Source organism: Ambystoma mexicanum, chromosome 10, assembly GCF_040938575.1.
Source record: "Ambystoma mexicanum isolate Mex_15411 chromosome 10, UKY_AmexF1_1, whole genome shotgun sequence".
NCBI lineage: Eukaryota > Metazoa > Chordata > Amphibia > Caudata > Ambystomatidae > Ambystoma > Ambystoma mexicanum.
This window is the reverse complement of record NC_090932.1, coordinates 1,170,026,420-1,170,051,014: the sequence shown is the minus strand read 5'-3', so window position 1 is coordinate 1,170,051,014 and position 24,595 is coordinate 1,170,026,420. Positions and strand designations below refer to the sequence as shown.

Sequence of the window (24,595 nt, the reverse complement as noted above, 5' to 3'; positions counted from 1 at the left end):
TTCTGCTTTGACATATAAATCATTATCTGTAAGGCGTTGCAGGACGTTGGAGACGTGTAGGACATGTTCTTCCATGGACGCTGAATATATGAGAATATCGTCCAAATAAACTATTACATACCGGTCTATTATGTCACGGAAAACGTCATTCATGAACGCCTGGAAAGTGGCGTGGCCGTTGCAAAGGCTGAATGGCATGACCAAGTATTCGTAGAGACCAAAACAGGTCTTGAATGCTGTTTCTATTTGTCGCCTTCTCAGGTCCGGACCAAATTGTACGCACCACGCAGATCCAATTTAGTAAAGACCTGTGACCTACCCAACTGATCCATGAGCACCGATATCAAGGGTAGGGGCTACTAGTTCTTCACTGTTATCTCATTTAGTGCGCCTTTGTCAATTCAAGGGAGCAAGTCACCCTCTTTCTTGGGTACAAAAAAGATTGGTGAAGCAGCCGGGGATTTGGAGGACCGAATTAACCCCATTGCAAGGGCTTTGTCAAGATACTCCTTTAGAACCTGATCCTCTTTCAAAAACAAGGAGTACACTCGACCGGTTGGTATCTTAGCACCAGGGACTAAATTAATAGGGCAATCGTAGATCCGATGAGTCAGTAGGGTTTCAGCCATACCCTTGTCGAACACATCCACAAAATCGGCGTATTCAGGTGGAATGGATGCAACTGGATTAGTAGATACAGCCCCCATGCAAGAAGAGACAGTGGTCAACAAATGACTAGTTATTCCCGATGTGATTCCCAAGGTGGTGAGACAAGAGCTGTTGCATAGAGCAGAAGGGAACTGTAGAAGACCGGACACCCAGTCTATGACTGGATTATGGAGGCGAAGCCAAGGAATACCCAAGATCACTTTGTACTCAGGAGCCTTGATAACATCGAAGATTATGTCTTCCACATGGCCTTCCAATGTACTCATTTCCAGAGACACGGTCTGTTGGGTAACCAATCCCGATACCAGGGAAGACCCGTCCACTGCACTCACAGATTAGGGTTGTTCTTTGGGAACCAAAGGTATATTTGAGGACTTAGCAAACTGGTAGTCAATGTAGTTACCAGTGGCACCTGAGTCGAGAACAGCAGAGACAGGAAAAGATATACCTGGTTTAACTGAAAAAGTGACTGGGAGGCGAAGCAGGGCTGTCTGCTGTAACAAACGGGAGTCCAAGGCCAATTTTCACGACGTATGTACTCCATCTACTGTTGGGATCTGGCATTTCCCGCCTTCTTTTTTGGTTTCTTAGTACGATCAGGAAGGAGATGTTCAGAGGAGCCACAATACATGCAAAGGTTGTGGCTACGGCGGTATTCCCTCTAAGCTGGGGTTAGAGACCCCCTAACTGCTCCAATCTGCATTGGCTCTGGAGATGGAATGGCTGCTGTAGGGATGTCCGGAATTAATGGAGGAGGAACATTGGGTCTTTTCTCACCCTTCCGTTCTGCCCTTTGTGCGTCTATTTGTAGCACCATATCGCAGAGTTCCCCAAAGGCTGTCAGCACTACAGGGACCGTTGAAAGAGTGTCTTTCAGTTCCTCTGATAGACCTTGATAGAAAACCGCCGATTTCTTCTCTTCGGACCAGTCGGTTTCAGCAGCTAGCTGATTAAAGCGAGCCAGGTAAGTAAGTAGAGGCATGGAACCCTGTCGTAGTTTAAGCAATTCCAGGTCAGAAGCTTGAGTGGTATACCATGTATCAGTCATCTGACTCATGGCGGTCAACAATGCATCCCAATTGTATATCACATGACTGTTGGCCTCTAACAAGGGGTTGGCCTAGGCAGCGGCCGTACCCCCTAGATGTGATAGGACAAAGGCAGCCTTGGTGGTAGAAGTAGGGAAGGAAGTAGGCCTGCACAAGAAGTGTAGCTTACACTGGTTAACGAATGTCCTATAGTGTTTTGGATCGCCCAAGAAGCGTTCCGGTGGTGCCAGAGGGAACTGTGCAGAAAGAACAATCGGGGTAGCTTCCTGTGTGGGCGGAGGAAAACAAGAAGCAGAAGCTGAAGAATCCATAGCCTCTTCTCCCTGTTGATTCAGAGTGGTAACCAGGAAGTGAAGGGTGTCGATATGCTGTTGCATCTCCTCTTTCATAGTCATATATACTCTTAGTTCTGCAATCAGTTGCAGGACCTGAGCCATTGTCTCCGAGGGGTCCATCGGGACCCTTTGTTTAAGGCTTCTAATTCTGTTACTCACCAGCTAGCTGAACTGGCCAGGGGGGGGGTGAGGTTGCTCAGACCCCTAATCAACAGATGAGGGGGAGCTGCTCCGGAATTATTCAGCCCAAGCTGGTATAACCTTCCAAGAGAGAAAAGCAACCAGAACCAGACCTCCTCAACCTGACGTTCCCTTTAATGCAATAAACTCCTCTGCTGTTTGAATAATAACAGAGAGATGTTGATTCCCCTTAAGAGCGAGATACTACACCGCTACACCAAGCCTGTAAAGGAAAGAAGAACTGATTAGAGTAGCAAACAACAATACCAAACTCAGTTTCCCTAATGGTGGTATAAATACCTTAGCGTCTTGAAGTGGAGCTGACAATGGTATGGAATTGGAATGAACTGAAGGAACCCACCCCTAAGAAAAGGAGGACTAATTACTAAATGTGAATAATACAGGAAGACCCTTAGGAGATGACAAGAGATTAGGCTTACCCTGTCGATTGTGGAATTGCCATGTGGACGGGAAAAACAACGGTAGTATAAAATAAAAAAAATGGGAAGGTTAGTAACGGGTTCTCCTCGAATGGCACGCGGAACGCAGCTAGAGCCGGGTTGGTGCAAAAGAACAGGAGAGCGTCCAGGATTTGCACAACAAGTTCCAAACACAAACTGATGATTCAATCCAACTGTTCAATGAAGAGCTGGTTCCACAAAGTTAGAGAGGAAAAAGGCTGGGTTCTAAGTTTACGTTCAGTCAACAATATGCAACCAATGACAGGTGAAAAGAAGAACAGTACGGACGAAGCTTACCAACTTGTAATTACCAGGCGGAATGGCAATGGTTGGACGCTGACAACAGGAAGCTCACAGCGTGTTTGGAGGGCAGTCCGATTCCTGGTGGGCTGGAAGGAAGAACCAGGCGGAATTGCAATGGAAGTACGCCAGCAACAGAACTTGCGGCGTGTGACAAGAGTGGTCCGCTCCCTGGAAGTTGGAGAGGGAGAATATGGACCCAACGGAGCTGCTGGTAACGGCAACTTCGTAATCCGAATACCGATGAACCAAAACGGTAAGAGGAAAGCAGTCTGAGGGCGGTCCGTGTCAATCAGGAGAGACTTGTGGCAAAGGAACAGGCAAGGCAGTCCGAAGTCGTAGCAGAAGGGTTCAATAATGAGGAGTTTCACTGATATAGTAACGCATAATTAGAAGCGTCTTTCAGTAGTTAGAGAAGCGTTTAAATGGTCTCAGGAGCAGGGAGAGGGGGGCGGAACTTACGCAAGCGTCCAGCAGACAGCTGATTTGTCACGTGAGCGGGCCGCAGAATCCGATGCCCAAAAACGGGAATGCTTCGTTTCCAGGGCAACCTCCAACGCTGCAAATAAGGTGAAGCAAGTCTTTTGGCCATGTAGAGACACGGGCGAGCTGGAACCGGGTCAAACGCGAAACCTCAGATGTAACAATTTGGATTTGCTATTTCTCAATACAAATGGTCATATGAGAATAGCACCACAACTTGTGACATGGGAATGGAGCCTGTTCCGAGGGCTAAAACACAATGTCTAAGAAACATGATACGTATGTCTGAGCAGACAAATAATTGGTCATGGTATTAAAAGCTTCACAGTATAGGTGAATTCCTTGTGTTCCTGACAAATCTTCTACATCAGAGTTCAATTTAATTTCATGGAACACAAGAGGTCATGGCCACTTATTAACCAATGCTGAAATTGGGCATAAATTAAAAACTTTCTTAGTGATTGCCCTCCAGGAGACTTGGTTGCTGGAACCGCTTGTAATGGATGGTTATCATCTTTCATGTCAACTTGCCCGGCGAGGAGCCCTTAATTAGGCACCTCTGGTGGTCTAATTACAGGTGTTTGTTCTTCCCCCACCATATCAATAACTGGGTCATATGAGCTGTGTTTTTGAACATTTGCAACCCATATTCCATATACCAACAGGGGACTAATGAATTTCCTGATCTTAAATGTTTACTGGCATGACAAACTGGGGGATTTGCACTCTATACTGAGCTGTCTCACTAGTTTCCTGTTGGATTGGTCCACCCATTTTCTGGGGGGCTATATAGTGCTGGTTGGAGATCTAAACTCTGACTGCATTAACCCAGAATCGCTGGGAGAGGTTGGTAGGAGAGGAGTCTGGACCTCCTACAAAAGGGGAAATGGAAGGCAGTGGTTGAATTTTTATGGTGGTTTGGGCTTGGATATTTTGAATGACTGTCGCTCCTCCCCAGTTGCTGTAGCACTTTCATGGACAGACGGTAACAAATCCTCTATTTTGGGCTATGAGTTTGTCAACATGTGGATGTATGGACAATGCGCAAGGTTTATAGTCACATTCGCTAATTATAGTGATCATGCCATGCTAAAGGCTGCGTTTGACATCAAAATGGAGCATGAATAAGAATACTTATGGAAACCTTGTGATCTGGTCGTTAATGGGGCTGGTAACAGGCTCTCTTGGAATGCGTGCCTTGCAGCCCGGGTTAATTATCATCTATCACACTTCCTGCATCTCTCTACGGAGGAAGAGAAGTCAATCACCCTGTCCTTTAACAAATGTGGCACCTTTGTTACTTCATTGATGATGATCTCCTGTGCCATAAGTAAAGGTGAGAAGATGAGTATGTTGTCAAAAAGAGGTATTATTGATCGAAATGCCCACACCTATAATGAGGAAGTAGTATTGAATATAAATATAAGACGTCTCAGATCTCAATTGGGCCCTTAATCTGATGAGGCTCAACTCTTCATCAAAAAGATGTGCCAGTCCTACAAAAATTGAACGCCAAACTCACAGGCAAAAAGTCTTCAGGTGGACTCCGAAGTGATGCTCAACTGTCTAAGAAAAAATGACTCTAGAGCATTCTGGAGATTGGTTAACAGCAATGATCAATCACAATCTAGCATGCAAACTAATGCAGTGATGGAATCGGTATTGGTAGCTCATTTCAAAACTGTTTACTCTGTTAGAAATGATCACAAGCTAGGTACCATGCTTCTAGTAGGCAATAACTTCAAGTGCATGAATCCGGAAGATTTTGGGCCTGAGATAGTACATCAGGCCATTTTGAATCTTAGCTCTTCTTGTGCCCCGCGTCTGAGTGGTCTCTCTAACTTTTTGTTTAGGAGTGACCAAAATCATTGGGCTGATGCTTTATCATGTCTATTTCAAAACATAGTTATCACTGATGAGCTGCCTTCCTCATGGTCCTCTGCCTTGGTAATACCCATCTGCAAAAGAAGTGATAGAACATGTCCCGTGAAATACCGACCAATTGCAATCCAAGATGCAGAAAGCAAGGTATTTGCCACGATATTACTGAATCATCCTGAGTTGTGGATTGCTGACTCTCAGGTTTAGAGCAAATGGCAGGCGGGATTTAGGTGCCACTTAGGGACGTTTCTGAATGGTTTTATGGTGAATTGCTTACAACACATAGCCTGGGGAGGGAAGTATGAATCAATTTTTGTTGCTTCTCTCAGTCTCAGCGCTGCGTTTTACGCAGTTGATCATAACAGACTCTGGCCCAAGCTTCAGACTTGGGGTATTCCTCCTGGTCTCCTCAGGCTCATTGTGGGACTTTCCATCAATATCATTATACAGGTTAGCCTCAATCCCCCTGGTGGTCTTTCTTGAACAATTCCCACTGCTTGTGGGTTTAGGCAGGGGTGTGTACTGGCCTCCTGCCTATTCAATTTGTATCTAGCTGACGACGCTGATGATTGCTTGAAATCTGCTATATTTGTTTCACCCAAATTGTGTCACCTAAGACCGCGATCCTTGGCGTATGCTGATGATTTCTTATTATTTGATTGCACAGCAGTTGGCCTTCAGCGCCTAATAACCTCTTTTGTTAGTTATATTGAAGCTCACTCCTTGAGGGTTAATCCCGAAAATACAAAAGTGATTCAATTTACCAAGCTTAAGACCAAGAGCTCATATCGCTGGACGATACGGGATGCAAAAATGAACACTGCAACTTCTATGACGTGTCTAGGTTTTGTGATTAATTCAAAGCCCTGTATAGGAAACTTAAAACAGTGGTATAAGGATTGTGTTCATGCTCTTCCCTCCCAATTGGTAAGGGTTGATCAAAAATACTGCAAATTCTCTCTGAAACCTGCCATAACATTTTATGAGGGCAAACTTGTGCCAAATTTACTTTATGGCATTGAAACTTATCCTCCCAGTGTGACGAAATGTTTATCAGCTCTTGAGGCTCTCTTTTGGAGAAGAACACTAAGAGTACCGAATTCTCTGCCAATTGATGCCATAAGGTATGAACTTGGTATTGTCTTATTACAAGCAAAAGCAGAATGAATAATCGTATTGTTATTCCGGAAGATTTTGTGTCCAACTCAGGGATCCTTGTTTGTAGATTCAAACAAAATCCTTCAGGTTCAAGGGTGTGCCTGGATTTGCTCCATTTCGGAAAGATGTATTAGTTTAGATGCCATCAATTGTTTCATTGAAGATTTGGTGCACAATCCACAGAAAGTATCCTTGTACAATCATGATTGGGTTACAACAATGTATTCTATGCACTCTTATTCTTCATTGAATCATTTGTGCACTGACTATAAGAGGTTGGGCATCATAGTACCTTTTCTAAGCATTTACCCGAATAAACTAACAAGGGCCATTTTTCTACGATTCCGATGGAACTTGTTGCTCACCAAACACATTCTTGTCAGATATGGTATCATATCCTCCGAACAGGTTACATGTTGCTTCTGTAATGAACCAGGTCCATTTGAATCTCTTAGGCATTGGGTAACTGAATGCTTCCCTCTGGGAAGTGCTCGGCTGCTCTGGTTTGATACATTTTTGTCAACAATTTCCGATTGTTGGAACTAAGCGGCTTTAGCTTTTGAGTTTGGCTGGGTGCACAACCCCATTGTAATTGCTGTAGTCGGTTTTATAAAATCATTGAACCTACAAAACAATACTGTACAATGGTCCTTTAGATGAAAAACTTTTTCCTCTGTTTTCTTTTTTCTTTTTCTCTTCTTTTTGATTTTTATTGTAAAATTGTATTGCAATGTATGCCAAGTGACTTTTTGTTTCAAGATTTTAAGATAGGACTTGATCTGTATTCACATGAATTTTCATGTCATTCTGTGTGTTGTTTTATTCTATTGCCTTATTATTAAAGGTTGAATGTTTTAACCATATAATAAAATACGTTTTTTAAAGTAAATGATTTAATTAAATGTAAATGATTTCAGGTCAGTGGCGACCTCTGATTATTCTTAGTGGAGGTGCATTAACACCTCACAAGAATTAACACAAGTGACAGAGCATGGTAAGGAAGCCTTAAGTAATGCAGGGAGAATACTCCAGAGAACATTTTTTAAATTATGTGTTGTAATGGTGGATTTAACATTAAGAAAAGGGGATAAAAAGCCATACCATTTACAATTGGTTCTCTCTGGTAATACATGAAAAAATCCAGTAGATGTGAAGTTGTGAGGGCCGCATCCCCCAAACAATTTGAGACCCAGCAAACATTATTTTGGGTCTCAGCATGGTCTCAGGTGGTCTGGTGTGCATCGTTTAAGTAAATCTCACAGGACCAATTTGTAAATAAATTGCTGTCTGTAAAATAAAAAACACCCAGTCAGTATATAAACAATTCAATCAGTCAGGCTAATTGTGTTAAAAGCGGTAAATGCATGCAAAGGACCACACATGATAGTTCATGCAATTTTCCATTTGAAAAAAATTGACTGCAAAAAGAAAGAGTAAATAGAGGCAAATTCACTATCACTCTGTCATTTTATTCTCCATTGTGTACAGAAAATTAAAAACCACCTACAAATTACACTTTGCAGATTATATTTACAATGGATTCCTATGGGATCCACCAACTTTAAGCAGGTGATAAACAGACAGTGTCCATAACAATCCATTACTTTTACGCTTGCATGAAAATGTCATACAAGCTTAAAACTAGGTGGTTTTGCAGGTGGGGTGGGAATGAGGGGGAGGAAATGTATTTGCCCCGAGTCCTGTCATTCACTCTTCCTGCATACGATTTTTTAAATACCCAAAGCGGTAAACAAGTGTAAAGACTGGTATTAGCTTCTTAAGCCTTAATTTTTACTATTATTGATTGTCCCCATCACTTTTTAAATGAGCCTCCGAAAGTAAATCGCCCTCACTCTGTAATTAAATCACTGATGACAAAAAGGAGAGAAATAATAAGCACTTTGCTGCTTTTCATGCATTCAGAGTGCATTTTGGGAACATCAGAATGACCTCATGTTTTTTATGTTTGACAAATATGTTTGTGATAGTGATTTAAACTGAAATCTTCTGAGCACAAAACGTACACTGTGTTTTCTGCAACTTTATTTGTCACAACACACTCACCCTAACAGTAAAATGTCTGCAAACCTTGAGACATATACATTCTGTTGAAGTTTATTTTTTAGTTAAATGATTTGGGGTCGCCTCATTAAGCCGTGGACCTCCATACCAAACAATCCTTACGCAAGTACTTAATAATAATTTGGCATTTATATAGCGCTACAAACCCTCAGGTATCTGAGCGCTGCTTATTATTACCCATGGTGTGTGGTGCTCATTTATCGACCTCGGAAGGATGAAAGGCTGAGTTTGGCCCCGCGGGATTCGGACCTGTGTGTGGTGCTCATTTATCCATACCAAACAATCCTTATGCAAGTTCTTAAACATTAATAATAATAGTAATTTGTCATTTATATAGCGCTACAAACCCTCAGGTATCTGAGCGCTGCTTATTATTACCCATGGTGTGTGGTGCTCATTTATCGACCTCGGAAGGATGAAAAGCTGAGTTTGGCCCCACCGGGATTCGAACCTGCATTAGTGGACTCTGCATGGATGTCAAAGCAAGTGCTCTACTCACTGTACCACTTGACTGGCAAGTGTGGATTAGAGGGCAAGTGGGCAAGTGGTGGGATGAAATATTTGTGGGGGACCAAAGCTAGTTCTCTGTACTTTGAAGGGGTCAGGACTCCCTTAACCCACATGTTAGTTGCACCCAATGTGGCCAATACAGAAATACTTGGAAAAATGATTACTCAATAAATTATTAAAAAAACGAATTTAATTTTCAAATTCCTATAATTTGCAGCATTCGTGTAAGTGAATGTGACAAGACACGTCAAATGAATTAATTTAGGTAAACACTCATATCAGCGTAAATGTTAATCAATACAAGGCATATGTTGAAAGTAGTCGAATCCTCTTTACTTCTGCAAAGAGCTATGAAGCACCATGTTCAAGTTGTGGAAAACATACAAGAAATCGATTGCTTATTTACAGTATCACTGGTATCACAATGTCGGTGGACTTCCTTCCTTACATAGTCTTTTCCTGCAGCCAGTAGAGTTTAAAGTTAAGAATGTCTCAATGTTTTCTTTGTGAAAGAAATGTCCAGCACTGTGCTCTTTTTCTACTCATTTTATTCAGTAAACAACATCTGATGATAAAGGCTATAGGACTTTAGAAGCTATTGCTTTGTGCCATATCAGCATACTGTTTTCAACCAGTCCAATAAAAGGTATAACACCTTGTTTTTTGTACAATATCATATAGGTGTAAAAGGATATAGCCACGGACAAAGTTCCTTTGAGGCATGCATTTCTCCTGCGGATTGGTTTGCACACTTTCATTCCCTAGAGTGGAAGTGTTGAACGCGAGCATAATATCATGTGCTCCAAACAGTATAGGTGCACCCAAGAACATCCTAATTTGGCCTTGTCGGTCTCTACAATTGCTACTGCAATAATTGGTCAACCACCCACAAAACACCAGGTCCACACTTTAAAGTGGCTGATTTTCTTTTTAAAGATGAAGTGAAAATATGGGTCCTTCGTCTGACATTATTGTTTAATTGAATTACCTCAAGGGGCAAGATACCTAACTCCTGGCTTCAAACTACAAATGTACTGATTTATAAGAAGAGCCTAGAAAATGTCCATCTAGTTATTAACCGATTTTCGCTATTTGATTCCTCCTGCACAATGTATGTTAAACCATTGCTCGCCCATCAAGACGACTGGATAGAGAAACATAGGGCCATTTTCCACATTAAGCAGGTCTCCGAAGGGGTGTAAGCAAAAATTATTGGAGCTTTAGGATATTCCTATTAATACAAAAATATGTTTCTTTTGGGAGAATGTGTCTTTTTATTGCTTTCTTAGAACTGAATGCAGCCTTTGATGGAGTGCCACCACCTTAGCTGATATGATGCTATCAGGGGCTATATGTAATAAAATAATTGCTATGTATTCTGACAACTATACCATTGTTAGGTCTGGTGTTGGTGGTGAATGCACCCCATGTTTTAGAGTTGAAAGAGGAAACAGGGGCGCGCCCTTCCATCCACCCTATTTTCCTTATGCATAAATGGTATTGCCAAAGCAATTGCTTCCCTCTCCGCAGAGGCGCCATCATTAAATGGTAATAGTACGGGTGTACTCTTATTCACAGATGATGCCATTGTGATCTCCAAAACCTTGTGTGGATTGAAAAACTGCAAAAGATCTATTATAACAAAACAAAGTTGATGGGACCTCATTACAAGTCTGGCGGTAATGCTACCAGCGGGTTGCCGCCGGACTGAAACACTGTTTCCGCCACCTGATATCCCAGTGCCACCGGGACATTACAAGTCCCGGCGGACCCGGATATCAGGCGGCGGAAAATGTTATTCCCCATTCCCGTGATGGATTCCACGGGAATGGGGACTCGGAAGCACCTACACCGTTGCTAGCAGTGCCTGTGCTTCTGTGACAACACTGCTTTCCGTGGCCATTGCCCCCGGCAAGTCAGACCTGCTGGGTGCACAGGCCCAGGAAAGCAGAGTTGTAGTCTGCCGGTCCGGAAAGGAGGCCAGTGCAACATCATTCTGCTCATCAATGGTGACAATAGACTTCTAACGCAGCTACAAGAGCTTTTGTGATTGACTCCGAATCAGGCTGAATCAGGTCGTTCACTGTGATCTAGAATGGACTGAGTCAGAGAAGCTGGTCACTTTGAAATCAATTTTAGATTGGCTACAACTCTTGAGTTATCAATTTATAAGTAAGCAATGCAGGAGGTTTTGGATTAGGAAAGAAGTAGGGTCCTTCATTGGTTTACTCATATGAGCTCCACACTGAGAAAGAATAGCCTGAATGAGTTTTGCAAGAATCATTAATATTGATACAAAATCCTAGGCTAAGATAAGGAATAGTCACAGTAACTGGGCACAGGGGTCACATATGAGCAAATGTGTGGGAAGTTAAGCATTGAGAGCATATCACACCATATGTGCAGATGTTATTTACAAAGTATCATTTGGGAATTTCACCAGTTGCCACTACATCAAGCCCTGACAGAGTTGTGCCCGCTTGTAACTTTGCAAAGGAGCCAATCCAGCGGTTTAATGCCCCTATTAGAGGGGTCTGCAACATTTTGTTCCCCAGATGTTTTGGATTGCACCTCCCATAAGCCCTACAAGCACAGTCAATGGTGAGAGAACATTGGAGCTGTAGGCCACGAAACCTGGAGAGCCACAGGTTGTAAACCCTGCCCGAATAGTAGGCTGTACACAGCCAGATTTTAAAAGCTTGTCGGATAAGAGATTTTCAGCACAGCAGAAGAGATTAGAGGTATTCTTCGATGTATGCTGATACCTTTAAAAAGTGTGGTGAGGCTGGATTTCAGTAGTAAAAGCCAGACAATGTGTGATAGGGTACCAATGACAACTTCCTCAACCCTAGTATGAGACTCATTTGTGGGTGTGATTTGCAGTTGCATTTGAATTTCGTGGTAAGTAATTTTAGTCATGTTTAGAATGCCCCAACTATATTTTTTAGGGTGTGCAGAGTAGTTTTTCTTTTTTTTTAAACTTTATATTATATGTGTTTTTGGCCGAAAACCTGATTACCTGAAAAAAAACCTGAAAAACTGATTATCATAGTATATTATTACAGGCACAGGGGCACATAGTACATTTCGGCGCATTTAAGCTTTTTAATTCAGCGTTGGAATATAGACATCTGGCACAGGGCCAAAGTAGCCAACATTTTGTCAAATCTGGGGCATAATCAGTCCTTCCTCCCCCACCCACTATCCGCATGTGGGTGCGCCATTATCTGGAGTCGGTTGATCCTCTTGCAGGTTGCTAAAATAGGAACGAAATTCGCACCATATGTGTCTTTGGGCCTGGATGTTCCAGGTATGGTTGATATGTATAATTCCTCACACTCATCTGCCCAGATCATGTTGGAAAGCCATTCCTGTTGTGTGGGTGGGCTGGCCATCTTCCAATTTTGCAGTATGCAACGTTTAGCTATCACACACCCCATGTTCAGCAGTGCTCGGATACGCCTTTCCTGGATGGTCTTCCAAAGCCCAAATAGTGCCTCCGTAGGGGAATATGTCAGAGGCCCCGCACTATCTCAGCAAGTGTGTCGAGTACCTGCTTCCAGAGGTTCTGGAGCTTGGCACAGCTCCACATCATATGTAGATGACCGGCCTCATCACTATTGCAACGGGGGCACCCATTTCTTTGGTCAGGGAATATTTTCTGGAGTTTGTCCGGGGTGTAGTATAATCGGTTTAGGACTTGATATTGAATAAGCTTGAACCTGGAGTTAAGGGACACAGTTTTAGTAAGTGAACACATTCTGCGCCATTGCATGTTTCAACATCCATTTCCTCTGCCCATTTTACTCTGGCAGGGGACACTTTTACCTCCGCCCTCTCCATAATCATCTCCTACAATGTTGCTAACACCCTGCGGCATTCCTCTGTGTGCATATATATGCCAGGAACACGTTTGCCTGCTAAAGAGAGCAGGCCGGTCACCAACGGGGCCGTCACACAACTCTCGTGTGCTCGTTAGTTCTGGCTTAGCAAAGCTTTTTTGTCCCTTGTTGCTTGGATCCCCAGGTACCGTATCCCGTCCGGTGACCACTTTAGTGGGTATATTCCAGTGTGCCTGCATGTCTGTTATTTGAGAGGACATATTTCGGATTTTGTGTAGTTAATCGTGAAATCAGAGGAGGCCCCAAACTCTGTTATGTCATGTATTATCGGATCCAAGTTTTCACTGGGTTCTGTTATATACAGTAGTACATCATCAGCGTAGAACGAAATGATGTCCGGCGGACCGAGTATCCTGATACCCCTATTCCTGTGCCGCTCGCAGATCATGGCTGCCATTGGTTCAATTATTAGTGCAAGTATGAGGGGCAATGGGATGCAACCCTGACGGGTGCCCCTCTCCAGCCGCAGCACCCCTGAGAGTTGCGAGTTCACTGCCACTCTGGCTGTTGGGTTTGTGTATTGGAGTTTAATGAATTTGATCATACTGTCACCTAGGCCGCATTTCTCTAGGATAATGAACATGTATTTCCAGGAGACCATATCGAAAGCCTTTTGCGTATCTAGGGCTACTGCTGCGGTATCCGGTTTGATACGCACCATTATATTGAACAGGCAGCGGATGTTTAGAGCCGTGGATCTGCCCAGTACAAATCCTGCCTGATCGATATGTACTAAGTGCGGCATGAGGAGAAGAATTCTATTTGCAATGATTTTGGCAAAGATTTTCCTGTCCACATTGATTAGTGACAGAGGTCTGTATGACCCGCACTTGTTGGCCAGCTTGCCAGGTTTTAGGATTATTATGGTCACTTCTCGTAGTGTGTCGGGCAGTACCGAACATCTCAGCGCCTCTTCCCACATTTTCAGTTGGTGGGGAGCTAGATTTGTACCGTAAGACATGTAGAATTCGGCCGTTAGGCCGTCCGGTCCCGGTCCTTGCCCCTTGGGAGTTCACCTATTAACTTAGCGAGTTCTTCCGACATGAATGGGACATTTAGCTTTTCCTTGGCCTCTCGGATAGTCTGGATAGCAATAATCCCCTCCAGTATTGACTCAATGACTTGCACCCCCTGTTTCAGAGCCGCCTTATACAGTTTCGCATAGAATTGCACAAACACCCCGAGGATCTCTTGGTCTGAGTGTTTACTTATTCCCTGTTCAGTCAGAATCTCTTCTACGTATGGAGGGTCTTTCTCCGCCTGCACCAGCCCTGCTAGCATTCTAGCAGGGCGTTCACCCTCCCCATCACGCCTTGCCACTGTTGGTCTTTCGAAGTATTTCACCTCCCTGAGTGCAAGGGACTTAAACTGCTCAAATGCTGAGTGTATGTCGGTCTTGATTGCAGGGTCTAGGCTGGATGCGTAGGTTGTTTCAAGTACTATGAGTTGGATCTCGCCGTTGGTCAATTCCCGCCTGATCGTTTTTAATACCCCAAATTCTTTAGCTATCTTCATTCCCCTAATATAGGCCTTAAACGCTTGCCATATCGTGCCATATGATGTTTCCCCAGGTGTGTTGTGGTGGAAGTAGATGCGTACGTCCTCCTCAATGTCTGCTTTAAACGCTACGTCCTGTAGGGACTCCGATTTGAATCACCAATGCAAGGTGGTGTTAGACCCCCCACCCAACGTTATTGACATGACACAGGGGAGTGGTCCGAGAGCGTGCAAGACAGGATGGTGCAGCTGGATACCCTTCCCACCCAATGCTTGGGGATTAGTATCAGATCTATACGGGAGGTCATGTCGTGGACAGCCGAATAAAATGTGTATTGACGATCATGTGGCTTCAGGACCCTCCAAATGTCCCTTAGGTCGAGCTTCCCCATCTGCTCCACAAGGCTGCAGCTACTTCTAGATAGTGGTCTGGGGGCTATCCATGTTCGGTCTAGCCCCTGGTCTACAATGCAATTCATATCCCCTGCCCATACCACTGGGATTAGTGGGTATTAGTGGGTATGCGCGAATAGTGTCTGCAACAGCCTCGTAGAAGTCCTGTGATTCCACGTTCGGCCCATATGTATTAACCATCAGTAACTCCACCCCTTCCAGCACCCCGTGCACCATCACATATCTACCTTCTTGGTCTATTCGGGTCCCCTTTAGCACACATTTGAGCGTTTTGTGTATCAATATGGTGACCCCGCGGGACTGAGTCGAGTACACCGTGAAAAATCTGTTAGGACCCCATGTCGGTGCAATCTGTCGGTTTGTGGTCGCATTAGAAAACATTGACCCCGTGCCTTTTGGCATAGGACAACACTTGGCAGGCCTTTGTGCTGTTTCCCAGGCCCCTGACATTCCAGCTCATCAATTTAATCCCCTTCGTGGGATTGCTTCGTGGTGCCCCACCCTATCATAGTGTCCGCTATCCCAAATGGACGGTCTTAGCATGTATCTCTTCCTTGCCCTGTTGTGTCTGCCAAAACACTTTTTAACGTTTTTTTAACCCCCAACAATTCCCATCCCATCCTGCCCTCATTCCCCTCCCCGCCCAATCAGGGTGATGTTGTTTTCCCCCCCACCCAACAGGGGTCCGCCTTGGAACTTGGTGAACCACATTACTAACTACCAATTGAACAATGCAGAACCGCATAGGGGAGCTGTTACTTAATCTCTCTTACACTCATGTTGCTATCACCCATCGTCTACTGACAAGATATCATGCCAACATAATTCATCATAGACCTTAAAGAAGAATGGTTTCTCCGCCTAGGTGTTGTTCACGGATGGTTCTGCATTCCCATTTTACTGTGAGGTAGGGGTATATTAGCTTTGATGTAGGCCACTGCCTCCACGGGTAGTGTAAAGAACAATGTTTTCCCCTGGTGTTGGAATCTCAGCCTTGCTGGGAACAGCATTGCATATTGCACAGATCTGTCCCTCAACAGCTTCTTCACCCGTGCACATTTTAATGTTTTACTTTCCTGCTGAACTGCTGTGGAGAAGTCCGGGCATATATGGATGACCGTCGATTCATATCGTAGGGGACTGTTTTCCCTAGCCAGCTCAAGGATGAGGTCTCGGTCGTGATAGTTCAGCAATCGAAGCAGCACTGGGTGAGGCGGGGCCCCAGGCCTGGGTCTAGCCGCAGGTGATCTGTGCGCACGTTCCACCACAAATTATGTTGAGAATGGTGGGTCCCCCAGGAGTTCCTTTAGGAGAGATTCAACCGCAACATCAATGGGGCATCTGCCAAACCCTTCTGGCAAACCCACTATATGGGTGTTATACCGCCTGGAGCGGGATTCCGGGTCATCACATTTCTGCAGGGCCAGGTTAAGGTCTCTAGACATGGTAGTTGCTTGGGATTTCAGTTCCACAATGTCCTCTTCCACTGTCCAAGTTCGGGTCTCCGCCTCTGTCACCCTAGCACTTTTCCGCTCTATTTTGGTGCTTAGGGTTGTGACATTGGTGTTGATATCATCCAGCTTACCATTCATGGTTGCAAAGCCCATCTGCATACTGCCCATTGTCTGGTGTAGGTCAGACATGGCCAGGGCTGACACCTCCATCCTTTCCTCTGAGGTTTTGTTGACGTCCGCAGCTGTTTTAGCAACCGCCTTGTGAAGGGTTCAATATTGCCCTGTTTTTTGTCTGCCCCGCTGCCCTTAGTCATGGTCGCAATGGGTGGGTCCTTCACACCCAGTCTTGGCTGGGTCAGTGTCAGAGAGGCGCCTGGTGTGGCGGTCCCCGAAGTAGAGTTGAGCTCCCCAAGCCCAGGGGGCCCTTACAGATCAGTGCATAAGGGGCAGTGACTGGGGGGTTTGGAGGGCCCAGGACTCTATTTGCCTCAGGAGGTGCTGTGTTGTGGCCTCCCCAATGTCCTGCTCCCGATGCCCCCCGCTGGATCCAAGGGGGGGGGGGCTGAGTCCAGACTTATCTTCCTTAGGGTGATCATTCATCTCCAGGCGAGTCCCACTAGCATAAGTGAGCGCTTGGCCCTTATTTCCCTGTGCCTGGGGGTGGCGGCGTGTGAACATGCCAACAGCCCCACTTAGCGATCTCCCCAACTCCTGCCATTGCAACCAGTAGGCTGCCAGTGTTACACGGTGGGCCACGTTGATGCAGACAGCTGCCGCGGTCTCTCCCTCACCTCAGGCAGCGCTGTGTGCTGCACGTCTTCCCGGAAGGGCAGGAGTCAGTTACAGCCAATTGCCTTTGTCTCCGGGCCCAAGCTGTTAAGTGTGTCGGGTGCTGGGCCCCTCTCTGCCGCGCCCCAGGCAGTTGGGGGGGAGAGGCACAGAGGTCGCCTCAGGATTTACAGGCAATGGTGGCTCCAGGCAATTGTGGCTCTGACCAGCGATTATCCCAACGTCAGTTGCTGCAGCCGGTAGACTGACAGTATATTGCAGTGCTGCATTGTGGGCCTCGCTATTGCAGGCAGTTGCTGCCGCTCCTCCCCTGCATCAGGCAGGGCAGTATTTGATCCCGGCCAACGGTCGGTGTCTCCGGGGGCAAGGCGGGTGTTATTCTCCTGCAGGTAGGGGAAGAGGGGGAACGTGCCGCAGCAGACACCGCCGTCCCCGCTGGTCACCCCCTCAGCACGGTCTTAGCAGGTCCGTGTCCCGGCCCGCCGTGGGTGTGCCGGGGGCTAGCCTCCTTTCCTCGGCACTCCAGGCTGCACACCCTGAAAAGGAGAGGCGTATAGGTTGGCCCAGGTCCGGCCAATGTTAACGCCTTTATAGTGGTGCTCACAGTCCCCAAGTCGAGCAGATTGTGCTCCCGGCACTCTCCGGTCTAGGTTGCACTCACCTTGAGTCCCATTTTCGGGTCTATGGTGCTGTTGTAGTTATGGGTAACACAGACCTCAGCAGAGAGCAGCCATTTCTCAGGCTGCTAAACAGCGCCCCCCGGATGTGCACAGTATTTCATGATTGTATTATTGTTAAGTATATTTATTTTGTATGATGGTATTGTAAAAATTGGAGCACATTTCCTTTATAAAACAAGTGAAACGAGTGAAACATATTTTAATACTAAGTTGTAGATACTGATTATTTCATGTGTTTTACTCATGTATGGCTAGATGTAGTGGTGAGGTTATGAAGTTATGAATAAATTGAAATATTTGCTGTACAGTTTTATGATGTATTGCCAAACTAAACTATGAAATTAATGAATACTCTTAGTAGTAGTCCATCAACACATTTGGTGGGTGTCTGTTCCAAAGGGGGGTGGGCATTCAATTGAGGGCAACAATTATCCATGCGAGTTACAGGGTCTAGTAGGATTCCTGTATGCTGTTAAACAGATAGACATTAACATTGCATTATGTTTGGAGTCCGAGGAGAATGCAATTGTTGGTTAGTGTCTTGCTACCTATAAGCATTAATGCTTTAAACATTAATTTCAGCATTTAAATCTAAATGAAGTGCTTGCGTGACATCATGCCTGGCCTTTCCCATCTAGTCCGATCCTTGCTTTAACACAAAATGCTCATCCGGCCTGAAGAAGGCCGGATGAGCATTTCCGCACCGACACATTTGAGTTACTGTTCCTTTCTGTCTTTGTGAATTGTGAACCCAAATTTAAAACTGTGGTGTAATTTCTTCATTCTATGAAGACTGTAGTCAATGTCCTGTATTTAACCCTCAGCATGTTTTGAAGTTGCTACCTGAGACCTGCTTTAACCACACATCTTTTTTCTGTTTGCAGATCGCCCGTGGAAGCGAATGCATGGAAGAGGAAGAGGACCTGGTCTCTGAACCTGAGGAAGCTGAGTTAGTTTTATGCAAAAAGGATAGATCGAAAAGATTCAAGAAAAATAAGGGGAATCTAAGACGGACTGTGTGCAGAATAAAGAAAAAGAGATATCCTACCTGTGTAATATCCCTTGATATAAAAGATAAAAAGAAAGACTGCAAGGTACTGTAATGTGTTTCCTTTTCTACACATCTTACCTAGAAAAAACATCTAAGGGTAGATTCTCTCAAATGAAAACAAATGAAAAAAAGCACTCTTTATCCTCAGGTGGTCTGCACATTTCAAGGAGCTTGACAGGACAGCAGCGCATAAGATTCACTGGCCAGCCCCCTTGCATACATTCTCAGCACTAATATTATTGATTAACAAACTGAATGACTTTGGGTTCATGTAGTGATATTGTGAGTTATTTTTACAATCCTGTGAGAGCTCCAATAGTGGTCCGTTGAATTGGCTATAAATTGGCAGGATTCCACAGGCCCTGTGGTGCTGGACAATGCATCCACGGAGCTGCAGCAATAGGAAAACGTTCCAACACACTGGAAGGATGTGCCTTTTATGGGCAGGTTTTGGCATTGAAATCACTGCAGGTAATTGTAAGCATATTGTAGTAAGTTGAAACAATGGGATTTTTGGCATATTGTACCTAAGAAAAACTTTAGACTGTGTGGAGAAAGTGTAAACCACATCCTTTTTTTCAAATTACGTGTTTTTGAATCTTGCATTTCAGGATTTCTCTACAATACAATGAATTTTTTGTCATACTTACAGGATCCCACTTATTAGACTTAGTTGGTATCATTACAAATTCAGCGATGTAGTAAAAAAGTGGCAGCATTGCCATTACGGCTACTTTTTTGGGTGGTAATGCAATTACCACTACTTTTACTGCATCGCCAAATTTTGAGTTTGGAGGTAAAGTGGAAGATTTACCTACAGCAAAAAGCGTGAGGTGATTCCTCCACTTTAGCTCCAATATTCAAGGGAATTACTACAGCGGCCGTAATGCTTGCAATAATTCTGCAAAAATCTCCATTGAGTCCAATTGATGCCAAAAATAGAGACTAACACAAATGTTCACCACTAATATTGTGGGAACTCCATGATGCCAAGTGGAATTAACAGTAACCCATTTTGGTGGTATATTGACAGATTTACCCCAAACTCCCAATGAGGCACATCGTGCTTAAGCGGTTCAATGCATTACATTCAAAACATTGGGTAAATAAAATGGTCCTGCTGAAAATATATTTCGAAGGGATTGTGTCCTCCGACGTATTCCTTATCTTTGATAATTTGTCTCCAGCTTGCTGTCCTCGGAAATGTTTTCTCTGTAGAGGGTGCTGCGCGTCGACGTCCGCCGAGTCGATGTCCCTCGACAGCCACCGTATCGGCGCCGACGTCACCATGCCCATAAATAGCCACGCGCGGCGTCCGTTGCTCAGTTCCATTTTTCTGCGCTTCGTGGGGCCTCGGAATATTGTTGCTCAGTTCAGTCAGATAAACCTTCTACATTTACTCGAAATATACCAACTCGTTCTCAATGGCATCTTCATCGGAACCGACAACGCTGCGATCCGGCTTCAAAAAATGTCGAGACTGCGCTAAAAAAATGTCGATAACGGATCCACACAGGATCTGCTTGTGGTGCTTGGGAGCCGAGCACCATTGTTCGGAGGGTGAGGACTGCATGTCCATGACGGCGAAAGCCTTGAAAGAGCGCAAGGGTAAGCTCGAGAGAGGTAAGTCAGCCAAAACCTCCTTGAAGGTTTCTTCGGCTGAGTCGAGGCATTCGTCTCCTCGCCGTCGAAAACATTCCCATTCTAGATCTCGAACTAGCTCCCACCATTCATCGAGATCGAGACACTCAAAGAAGAGACGTCCAAGATCCCCTTCCTCGTCATCTTCTGTTTCCCCAGAAAGGGTCTCTTGCCCCACAAAACACAGCTCTCAGGCTGAGTGGGAGGAATTCAGGAAGAAAATGTTAAGCATCTTCGAGAAAGCGGCCTCGACCCCCTCAAAGACAGCTGAGGGTGATACCCGAGGTGAAAAACCCAAAAAATCGAAATGCTGCGAGTCGCTGCACCCGGCGAAAGATTCCGCCAGAGAGCGCCATGGGCCATCGGGTAAGAAGGCACCGTCTTCGACGCCATCGTCGAAGATCCCTTCGACGCATGGATCAGCGCCATCGACGCTGTTGTCGAAGGATTCTTCGACTCGTCGACCGCCTCGATGCCATTGTCGACGCCGACATCGACGCTGATGAAAGAGAAAACCACGGTACCAACGGTGATACCAAGAGCCTCCGGCATGACGCCGAGACCGTCGTCGACATCGTTGAGTAGGATCCCGATCCTCTCAAGTTCTTCGAGTTTTCTCGATGCCGTTCTCGGCGCCTTCGAAGCCTGTCACATCGGCGTCGACGACATCGATGTTTTCTAGCCCAATATGTACGAGTTTGGCTCCTTCTCCCTTAGAAATGGGTTTTAAACCATTTCTGAGGTCGGAGTACCCCGGATTATCTTCAATTTATGAAGAAGGGGAGGATTCTGACCAGGAAACGTTCGGGTTGCAGAGGACCACACTACCTGTTTCAGAGGATTTCACCTCTGAGAAAAGAAGGTTGAAAGACCTACAGGAGTCATTGCATGAGGCATGTGGGCTGGACACTTCCCCAGAAGTGGAATTTGTTAAACCAGACCCAGGGGGAACATGCCGAAACACCCTATAGAACCCTGATGGCAAGGATTATTGAATTTATGGGTTGGTCTGCGCCTTCGCCTGTTTTTCAACAGGATGACCTGACAGACATATTAGACAAAGGTCCACAGGAGGATCCTGTGGTCCACTTCCATGCAGCCTTACAAAGAAAGATTTAATCTAATTGGGAAACTCCTGAAGTTATCCCTGCAGTCAATAAAAGACTGTCAGCCAAGTATAGGGTAGCTGCGGCTGACCCTGAATACTTATCAAAACACCTGACTCCAGAGAGCCTGGTGGTCCAAGCGGCAACTTCATCAAGCAGCAGGTCCACTTACCCTACTGTCCCACAGGATAGAGATGACAAGAGGTACGATTCTATGGCAAAGAAAGTATTTTCTGCTTGTAGTATGGCGTTGAAGTCCATCAACCCCACCTGTACGCTCGCCAGGTTCAGTCACACACTGTGGGAATGTGCTTCATCAGCGGCTGACTGCATACCCGAAGGAGAGGAAAGGGAAGCCTTCCTTAACATTATTAAGATGCCATGTGCGAGTCACTTCAAACTGGCATTGATTCCGCTGACAGTATCAGCAGGGCGGGCCATGGCGGCAAGTACGACAATCCGCAGGCATACGTGGTTGCAAAAGTCTGGCTTTGCTCCAGATGTACAGGCCAGACTTTTGAATATGCCCTTTGACGGCTCTTCTTTATTCGGTAAAAAGGCTGATGACAGTCTGGAAAAGTTGCAGACATTTAAAGCAGCGGCAAAATCGTTAGGAGCTGCAATCCGCCAAACTCCTTTTCGCCCCTCAGGAACCTCTGGAAGAGGAAAGTCCTTTCGCTATTATTTCGCATTCGGGAAAGGCAGAGGACAGCCGGCTCAAAGAGGCCAAAGGAGATGCACCCAAGGTGGACGGGTCAAAAGTACTAAAGCTGCAGCAGCAGCAGGTGCCTCTTTACCCTCGGCATCTGCATCAGCCGCCCCCAAACCACTCTGAGGTCTTTCCACACAAAACACCTGTAGGGGGCAGGTTAACTCACCATCTGACAGAATGGCAGGCTATAACGTCAAATGCTTGGGCATTGGAGACAGTTGCCCAGGGTTACTGCCTACCCTTTCTACAAATCCCTCAGAGTGATCCACCGGGACACAGCTCTCTAAAAGTTCCAGATCCGCTCCTCTTGCAGGAAATTATAGACCTGCTAGAGAAAGGTGCCATAGAACCGGTACCTGTAGCAGAGAGGAACAAGGGCTGGTACTCCCCCTACTTTCTCATACCAAAGAAGGACGGAGGACTGAGACCCATCCTGGACTTACGAGAATTGAACAAGTTCCTCAGGAAGGACAAGTTCAAGATGGTAACTCTCTCTCAGATCCTTCAGGCCCTCCAGCTCCAGGACTGGCTGGTATCTCTGGAACTTCAGGATGCTTATTTCCATGTGCCAATCCATCTCAAACACAGGAAATACCTGAGGTTCGCAATTGGCAACTCTCATTATCAATTTCGAGTTCTGCCATTTGGGCTGACCTCCACTACTAATGTCGGTAGTGGCTGCGAGTCTAAGGAGGGAAGGGATCCATGTCTACCCCTACCTGGACGATTGGCTGATCACGGCTGTATCTTCGGAACAAGCTCAGATCCAGCTAAATTATGTCTGCCACTTCCTTCACAAACTGGGCTTCTTCCTCAATTTAAAGAAGTCACAGATGACACCATCACAGAGACTCCAGTTCATTGGAGCGGTCCTGGACACTCCCTGGGAAAAGCCTCGCTACCAGAGGTGAGGGCTCAAGATATTCTGCAGATGGTCAACAAGTTCCAAAATGCCCAACGTCTGCCAGCCTTCGACGTTTTGAGGTTGCTAGGCCTCATGGCATCCTACATCTTCCTTGTGCCAGAGGCTCGCCTGAGAATGAGATCTCTTCAGTGGGCACTGAGAACTCAGTGGTTGCAATTCTCAGGGAGAATGACAGATCTCCTCCGGATTCCGGACAAGGTAGCCCATGACCTTCAATGGCGGGCCTATCCAGAGAACATCTTGAAAGGAGAACTGTTTTGGCAACCATGGCCGGAGGTAACAGTAGTCACAGACGCCTCACTCACGGGGTGGGTAGCCCATGCCAACGACTTGACCATCAGCGGTCGTTAGTCTCCATCGGAGTCCAGACTACACATCAACCTATTGGAGCTGAGAGCGATCAGACTAGCGCTGAAAGCTTTCCTGCCATCAGTACAGGGGAGAAATGTCCTGATAATGACGGACAACACGGTGGCCATGCACTGCCTCAACAAAAGAGGAGGCGTAGGGTCACTGCCACTGTGCAGAGAGGCAATGCAGCTCTGGTTTTGGGCAATGTAGGAAGGAATCTCTCTATCGGCAGTCCACCTAGCCGGAGAGAAGAACTTGACAGCGGATGCTCTGAGCAGGCAGAGCCCAGTCTCCCACGAGTGGGCGCTAGCTCAGGAAGTCCTTCAAGAGATCTTCGCCCTTTGGGGAACCCCTCAGGTTTATCTGTTCGCCACAAGCACCAACAGGAAGTGCGATCTGTTCTGTTCAAGGGAATTTCCCCCGAGAGGAGCTCTGGGAGACGCGTTCGTAGTGGACTGGGAGTTCCCACTCCTTTACGCGTTTCCACCAGTCCCTGTTATTCCTCAAATGATCAGGAGGTTGAGAAGGTTCCGGAAAACCATGATCCTAATTGCCCCGGACTGGGCCAGGAGAACGTGGTACCCGGACCTTCTAGATATGTCCATCTGCCCTCCAATCCGTCTTCCACTCAAAGAGAATCTTCTCTCGCAGAAGGGAGGTCAGGTTCTCCATCCAGACATCAGAACCCTCAACCTTCACGCTTGGCTTCTGAAAGGGTGAGGTATAAGGATTGGGACCTCCCTGATGACGTCATGGAGGTGTTGCTTTCGGCCAGCAGGCCAGCAACAAAGTCTTTATACCGCTGCCGTTGGAACAGATTTTGCAGCTGGTGTAGAGAAGGGAATATCGACCCTTTTTCATGTGGTACACCAACGGTGTTATCGTTTCTACTCTACTTGGCAAACTCAGGCCTTCAAGTTGGCACTGTAAAAGGCTATCTCGCAGCGCTTTCAATCTTCAAGCGC

The 24,595-nt window shown here is 45.8% G+C and overlaps 1 protein-coding gene across 3 annotated transcripts in view; it reads left to right on the top strand.

Annotated features, from left to right (window-relative positions):
* LOC138492131 (uro-adherence factor A-like) overlaps window positions 1-24,595 on the top strand; it is a 1,977,591-nt gene that overhangs the window by 1,784,263 nt on the left and 168,733 nt on the right. For all 3 annotated transcript variants that reach the window (XM_069619116.1, XM_069619117.1, XM_069619115.1), the window contains one exon: window positions 18,729-18,938. In XM_069619116.1, the coding sequence (XP_069475217.1) occupies window positions 18,729-18,938 (210 nt within the window). The remainder of the gene's footprint in view (window positions 1-18,728; window positions 18,939-24,595) is intronic.